At 40.7% G+C, this 8,257-nt stretch overlaps 1 protein-coding gene across 1 annotated transcript in view; it reads right to left on the bottom strand.

Moving 5' to 3' along the window:
- The window catches only part of pecam1b (platelet and endothelial cell adhesion molecule 1b), a 28,641-nt gene that overhangs the window by 18,339 nt on the left and 2,045 nt on the right, over window positions 1-8,257 (bottom strand). Inside the window, exons 3-7 of the mRNA XM_037690098.1 lie at window positions 6,801-7,097; window positions 6,427-6,708; window positions 4,057-4,335; window positions 3,704-3,976; window positions 188-466 (exon numbers count right to left, since the gene is read on the bottom strand). Of these exons, the coding sequence (XP_037546026.1) occupies window positions 188-466; window positions 3,704-3,976; window positions 4,057-4,335; window positions 6,427-6,708; window positions 6,801-7,097 (1,410 nt within the window). The remainder of the gene's footprint in view (window positions 1-187; window positions 467-3,703; window positions 3,977-4,056; window positions 4,336-6,426; window positions 6,709-6,800; window positions 7,098-8,257) is intronic.

The following is an 8,257-nucleotide window of genomic DNA, read 5'->3' as shown; positions in this document are numbered from 1 at the left end:
CCATTAAGTACCAGGTATGTAAACCATTAAGTACCAGGTATGTAACCCATTAGGTACCAGGTATGTAAACCATTAAGTACCAGGTATGTAACCCATTAGGTACCAGGTATGATTCTTGTGCAGTCAAGGTGAGACCAGAAATCAGTTCAATAAAAATGACGTTTTTATTTCAGATTTGAATATTTACCTATGACAGACGTGTTCAGTTTGGCACTTTGCTGGTTCTTCCTGCCGCCATTACTCGCCTCACACCTGTACATGCTGGTTTCTTCAGTGTGGTTGAAAGTGACTGGAAAATAAGCTTGTTGCCTGATCATGTTGGCGCTGAAGGTGTTTATTTTGTCGATTCCTTTCCAAAGGGTGTAGGTGATGGGAAGGCTTCCTGTTTTGGACTCACAGTAGATGTAAACAGGCTTTCCCAAGATCACTCGGTCAGAAACCCAGATATCTGGAACTGAGACGTGAACTAAAGAGGAAAGAGGAAAATAAACAGATTGTTACAAAACAACAAAATACATAGAAATCTTTATATGTTTAAACACAAACTGACAAGCTATCATTCACTGAAGGTTTCTTCTTAAAAAGATAGTACCAAATTTTAGGAAATCCATTTTATTTTTATAAAATGAACATTTTTCTTAACCTACATATAACTACTTTACCAAAACAGCTTCATGTTTTATTAAAATTATTCTCCTGTTTCTGTGCAAGATATAGACAGCTCCCAAAACAAACAAGAAATGCAATCAAATGCATTTATGGGGGCCGAGATGGTGTAGAGGCAGGGCAGCCGGCTTGGGACCCGAAAGTCCCAGGTTCGATCCCCAGTCACTGCACATCACGTGGCGTCTCTGGGCAGCACGTCTCATCCCCAAAATGTCCCCCGGGCGCTTTCAATAGCTGCCCACTGCACCACCTGGTGGTGGATGGGTTAAATGCAGAGACTAATTTCGCCATTGTATGGAAACATACAGTGCTGACATTGTGATGACATTATTATTATTATTTATTTTGCTTTACTTCAACAATAAGGTCTCCTGAAAATTATTCAAAGCAAAAATATGTTGATTTTAATACTATGACAACCAAAAGGAGGTCATTAAAGTTTAGTTAATACTTTTTTAAAGCAACAGACAAATATGAAGCAAATTCATGTGGATGTGCGTGAAATTGTGTTGATATACTAGATAATTTTTTTCTGTAGAAAAACAAGTGTGCATAGACAAAAGACTTGCTTGAAGCCTTTTATCTAATCAAAGTCATATAAATACATAAAAAATGTATTTTGCCAAATTTCTGCATATAGTACAATAATACAAAGGTAATACTGAGACAATCAAAACCATAAAACGGGATTAGACATTAAAAAACACACCCAACTGCTAATTGTCAATTAGACATCTGGATGGTTGCAATATGACGTATGCAGACGTAGTTAAGCAGCAAAAGAATGGTGTCGGAGGAACAAACAGCATCTTAATAGTGTCATGTACACTAATAAATACTACGGTGTTTGATATCTGATGAGCATTTGTCCTTTACATTTAGAGAACAGATGATAAATGGTCACGCTGGTCTGAAATTTTCATCACAAATCCTGGACGGAAGGTCTGAAGTCTGTTTTTAATTAGGATTTTCCAGTTATTGTTTTGGTCGAGGGTCCAAATTTGTCTGCAGGAACCTTATGTAGCTCACAATCCACTAATCAGGTTATTTTCATTAATCTAAATAATACTGGGACCAACATGTCAGGCTAACATTTCAGGAACTGCATGACGTTCCCCCTTGGAGGCTCAACATTTACAGCCCAAACTAGCTTTACGAGGCTAAAGCTAGCACTGTAGTAGTAATTTGACAAGAAAGCACTTAATTTGGTCTGATAAAGGATAATACTGCAATTAATTTAGAGAAATACATTTGTAAATATGGACACGCCAAAGTTATGAAGTGATCCATTTGTGGAAAACTAGCAGAATTTATCTACTGACTGGGCTAGCTTACCAGGCTAGCTATTATTAGCAACACAAAATTATATATATAAAAAAGAAACCCACAACATATAGTATTTTGCGATGATAATCACACCAGAAATGTGTTCACTAATGGTAGTTGGACTGTTTTACATGTGATTTAATCTAAATTAATTAAGAAACACAGACAGCAGTGTTAGAAAATAACTTTACTGCAGCTAGCTACAATTTTTCATCGTTAGCGTCGAGCTGCAGACCAACGGGGGAAAGGCTTCAGGCAACGTCACGAGAAATACATGATCTCCAACAACAGAAAGCAAGTTGCACTATTTAGTTTTGTTCCCAAAATTATTATTATTTGCAATAACAACTAAAATAATCATAACCCGCCCCCCCCCTGCAAATATCTTTGGTGTCTCAGCTAATGTCATGCTGCAGAGTGTAGGGGACCACTTGACCGAAACTGGACCATCTCCAGACACAGGAAGCCACCGGGAGGAAGATGTAGTTTATTGTTTTAATTTCTACAACGTTTATGATATATATATCGCTCGCTTGAAACCTTTTATCTGTGTGTGTGTGTGTTTGTGAGGCGAGTAGTTTCCAATGGTTCCCAACACTGGTCTTTGAGGAACACCATCCTGTTTTAATTGTTTCCCTGCTCCAACACACCTGATTCAGTGATTTAATTAGTTCATGTTCTGCAGAAGCCTGTTAATCACCAATCAATTAAAATCAGGTGTGCTGGAGCAGAGAATAACTAAAACATGCAGGTTGGTGTTCCTCAAGGACCAGGGTTGGGAACCCCTGATTTAGACAGCGTAATGGTTTTCATTTGCAAATACAAAAAACATATTTGTGATGGTTGGAGCTTAGTTGTTTCCAGGGAAGGAGATTATGCATTTATATTGGAGAGTTTTCAGTGATCTGCAGCAAGACTCGTCTCTTTGCTGAGCGAGGCAGCCATGTTGGATTTTCTGATTGGTCATTGTGAAGTTCCTTCAAGTTCAGAGGGAATCCAGTTGATATTTCCTACTTATAACTCTGAAATGTTCCCTTATAAGTTGAAATGAAAAGGAGAAAAGCTGCCATGATATTATCCTCTTTGAGGTCAAGCAGAATGGTGGAAACGTAATGGTTCAGGGCTGTTTTTGCCGTTGGGACAGGAGTTCCTGCTAAAGTAAACAGCATAATGACGACACTGGAGGGAAATCTAAATCTTGATCTTGGGCGGCATTGCATCCTCCACTGAGACAAGAGCCTGAGTCATAGAGCTGAAATGTCCATGAGACCACCTAAATCTCGTCCAGGATCTGTTGAGTAAACTTAAAATCAGGCAACAAAGCCTTCCAAGCTGAAAATGACATTTGTCTTTATATTTTGATTCCAGGGAGTGAAACTTTCTTACAGATTTTTAAAGTCAAAGAAACTTATTTTCAATCCTTGGATCTGAAAATGACAGGATGTTGTACCAAGTGTGTATGTATATATATATATATATAAAAATTGAAGAATGTAACAAATTGCATAACAAATAAAGAAAAGGCCCAAAATAACCATTGCCAGCAGACAAAGGTATCGGAAAGCTATGTTTCTAAAATTTTATGTCCATAATATTCCGAGGATACGAAATTATTGGTAACTGTTGAAGGTTTATATTCTTGTACACTGTTGTACCGTCTTATGTTTTTAGTTTATGTTCATATAAACCTACATGCAAAGAGTGAACTGACCTTTAGGACGAACAGTCAGGGCTTCGCTGCGCTTCTTGATGCCTTTCGCCTCGGCTGTACACGTATACGTGAAGTCAGTTTTCATGGCCGTGCGAGAAAACTCTCCAGCTCTCGTTGTTGTAACGAAGTGCTCGGCCGGATCAAGAGTGTAAGTCAGATCGTTTCTGTTCAGTCTCCCGGCGGCTACCCTCTCACTTCTGCAGGTTAGCAACATCGGTTCATCTTGAAAGACTTCGGTAGGAGACATGATGAGGGTCGGGATTGAGAAGAGGTCTGTGGACAGACGCACAGGAAGCAACTTATCATCTGCACTCGTGTGCAATATAGAGAGAAACAATCTGTTGTCAATGTACCGATCACGGAGATGTTCTGCGTGGCCACTTTTACAACATTTTCCACAATCAGCGTGCACTCAAACGTAAGCGCCGGGGCTGTTGCTTCTGCCATCATGTTGTGCTCGATGACCGTAGACGTGTTCCTGCTGCTGAGCAGTTTGGTGCCCTGACTCAGGATGAGACTCACTTTCTTAAAGCTCTGCTCAGACGCCACAAACGAGCACCTGATGGTGAGATCATCTCCTTCGTAAACGTCATCCAGAGGAAAAATCTCCAGAACCGGCGTGATGGAGAGTTCTGTGGAACCAAAGCTGTGAGTCATGAAATACAAACCAAACTTCTAAATATGTTAAGATGTTGCAAAACATGTGAATAAAAACAGAATGCAGTGATTTGGAAATCTCATATTTTGTTTACAACGGAACATAGTAAACATATTTAAACTAAGAAATTGTACTAATTTAATTGAAAAATTAAGAAATTTTGAATTTTATGGCAGCATCATCTAAAATAATTAGAGAGGAGCAACAAGCTTTTTTTTTTAATAAAAAAAAGGAGAAAAAAAGGGAAAAAAAAGGAAAAAAAGAGAAAAAGGAAAAAAAGGAAAAAAAAGGGAAAAAAGAAAGAGGAAAAAAAGGGAAAAAAAAAGGAAAAAAAAGGAAAAAAAAGGAGAAAAAAAGCAACAAAAGGTTTTAAAAGTAAGTGGTTTGAATAAGAAACAGCTGAAGAAGCATTTTATAACTAATTACATTAATTAATGTAAAAAATATCTGAAGACTGGGCATAAAAAAGCATTTAAGAGAGGCTGAATGAAAAGTAAAGATATGCAGAGGTTCATCACTCTGTGACAAACTCTTTCAAAATATTCAAACAATTCCAGAATAAAGTTCCTCAAAGAAAGAACTGAATCTCCATAATCTCCAGCTCATAATCTCATCACCAGATTAGAAGAATCTGTAGTAATCTCTGAGCTCAAAGGACAAGGCTGAAGGTCAACGTTGGATGGTCGTGATCTTCGGGCCCGCAGGGGCCACTGCATTAAAACCAGGTCCGGTTCTGATCTGGTCCGAGGAACACTTCCACAGATCGTTGTCTGTAAACACAGTTCATCCACAGATGCTGCTTAAAGCTCTATCAGACAAAGAATAAGCCAGATGTGAACATCATCCAGAACCGCTGCTTCTTCTCTGGACCAGACCTCGTTTCAAATAAACTGAGGTGAAGTGGAGAACTGTCCTGTGGTCAGAAAGATCAACATTTCAAACATTTCTTGGAAATCACGAAGGCGACATCCTCCGTATTAAAGAGGAAAGGGACCATCCAGTCAGGTATCAGATCACAGTTTAAAAGTCTGCCTCACTGATGGCATAGGGGTGCATTAGTGCCTTTGGCATTCACAGCTTACACATCTGGAAAGGAACCATCAATACAAAATGGTATAAACAGATTTTAGAAGAACCTATGTTCCAATCCAGACGTTTTTTTTCAGGGAAGACCTTGCATCTTTCAGCAAACCAACACTAAACCACAGAGAGCATCCGTTACAACAGCATGGCTTCATGGTAGAAGAGTCCAGGAGCTGAACTGGTCTGCCTGCAGTCCATAAGATGTGAAACAAAAATATCCAGCAAAGAAGATTCAGGACTGTTGAACCGCTAGATTCCTCCAACAGACCAGAACATTCCCTTAAAAACCTCCAACAAATGGTCTCTTCAAATCCTCCAAAACCTCCAACATGTGGTCTCCTCAGGTCCTCCAAAACCTCCAACAACTGGTCTCCTCAGGTCCTCCAAAACCTCCAACAACTGGTCTCCTCAGTTCCTCCAAAACCTCCAACAACTGGTCTCCTCAGGTCCTACAGAACCTCCAAGAAATGGTCTCTTCAAGTCCTCCAAAACCTCCAACATGTGGTATCCTCAGGTCCTCCAAAACCTCCAACAACTGGTCTACTCAGGTCCTCCAAAACCTCCAACAACTGGTCTCTTCCAAGTCCTCCAAAACCTCCAACACCTGGTCTCCTCAGTTCCTCCAAAACCTCCAACAACTGGTCTCTTCAAGTCCTCCAAAACCTCCAACATCTGGTCTACTCAGGTCCTGGATGTTTACCGAGAGTTGTTAAAGAAGAGGAGATGCTTCACACAGGAACCGTGGACCTGGAACAACTTTAAAGAGACGCGTTGCTGCCATACAATTCAAAATGACAATATTATTTTTCTTGCAACTTCTTCGGTGCCTCACGTTTTCTACGTTTAAATGAAAAGTTGGTTTACGAGATCTGAAAATGATTTTCTGGTCTTATCTACGTTTTACAAAACTTCCCCACTTCTTTAAATTGAGGTTGTAGATGGAACACTTGAGAAGGTTTCCCAGTAAAGAAATCCAGCGTACTTTTGACCGAAACGTTGACCGTGTTGCTGTTCTCCGAGTCCACGGACTTGGGCATGAGGACCACCGTGTAGTTGCAGTGAATCCTGTGTCCGCCCACCGTTTTCAGGCGAAGCTTCGCCTCTGCCCGGTTGGAGCTCACGCGCTCCTCGCGGAGCTCTCCGGAGTTGTCGAAAAAGTGGAAATAAAAGGAACCCGTCTCACCCGGCGCCGAGCACGTGGCCGTGACGTCGTCGCCCTCGGTGACAACGCTTCTGTTGAGGTGGAGAACGGGCAGCGACAGGCCTGGAAATCAAAACAGGAAAGAAACATGAGGGAGAAGAACATCATGGAGACATTAGAAGCATGAACAGAGCACTAACCAAGCGCCAGCTCACCTGTCACTGTGAGTTTTTGAACGTCACTGGTCACCTCTTGCTCCCGGATCTTAATCCTGCACTTGTACTTGCCGTTGTTGGACACTCTGGCCTCGGGCAGGTGGTACAGGAAGTCCTCAGGGGAGTCGGTGGCCTTCTTGTAGACCACCTGCTCGTCCTTGTAGATGATGTACTCACGACTCAGCGCCTCCTGCTCAGAGGCGATCACCTTCGCCTGACATCTCAGAGTCACGTTGGTGTTTCGCCGCACCTCGGGCCCGGGCTTGACGGACAGGGTCACAGATGAGATACGGAAGTCTGAAGGTAGGGCGAGTCAAAACAAATTGATTCACGCGAGTTACGATGTGAAAACAAACTGCTCTGCACAACCCCACGAGAAGCTGCTGCATGTCGTGCACAGATATACCCAAGAGGAAAACAAAGTCTTCTCAGTTTGTACCTCAAAATCTTTGTATAAAAAACACCAACTTGAAATAAATGGACAAAAACCGTTAAAACAAGTCCAACTCAAGGCCCATGGGCCAAATCTGGCCCTTATTAGCATCTTTGAAGGCCCACAAATATTATAATTTAAGTGAAAAACGTGTTTATTCTTCTCATTTTGCTTAAAATAATAATTTAATGAAGGTTTCTCACAACAGTTGTCTAACTTTGATGCCAGAAAAAAAAAAACATTTGTCTGTATTATTTGATTTTGATGTGCAGGAGCAACAAAAACATCCAATGGGACCATTTTAACTCCTAGAACCAAGAAAAGATGTCGGGTATCTGACTTGGGTTAATACATCGACTGAAATTGGTCCACGACTTGGAAAAAGTTTTAAACTTTAGTCCATTCATAAAATTGAGTTTGACACGACTAAAACAAACGTGAACATGTTTTGTTAAGTTTGTGCTAAGAGACACAAACAAAGGATTTTCATAAAAAACAAAAAAAATTTTTTACTTAAGAGTTGATTCCTCTGTTGAGCTACACGTCTCTCCACAGGCGCCATGTTTAATTCACTAAGAGCGTGTTTGTTTTTGTGTTTGACCAAGCGTGGCGACTACGGTTAACACTGAACGAGTCTTTAAAAACGCCTGCTTCTTACAAAACCTTTAAAAATCGACCAAAATGCGACAAACGTTAGCTTCAAGTTGTCACGAGAAACAAAGCGCTTTTTCTTTAACTCGTTTGCAGACGATGTGATGATGTGAGTTAAAGATGCAGGCAGCGTATTGTATGATGCAATCAGTGCCGCCTCCAGAAATGTTTTAATTGGTGGTGGTGGTGGTGGTGGGGGGGGGGGGGGGGTCATATGGGGCGAGGTGGCAATAAAGCCAAAATCTAGAACAGAATTTATTTCTAATTTTTTTTTTTCCCAAAAAAAAATATTCATATGACCTCCTGGGCTGCAAACTGTTTGACTTTATAAATCCTTTTGGTCTTTCACAAACCGGTCATCCTTATTCAGAAA

Source organism: Nematolebias whitei, chromosome 16 (assembly GCF_014905685.2).
Source record: "Nematolebias whitei isolate Nwh7 chromosome 16, NemWhi1, whole genome shotgun sequence".
NCBI classification, from domain to species: Eukaryota; Metazoa; Chordata; class Actinopteri; order Cyprinodontiformes; family Rivulidae; genus Nematolebias; species Nematolebias whitei.
Note: the sequence above shows the minus strand (reverse complement) of the source record. Positions and strands in the feature narration are given on the sequence as shown.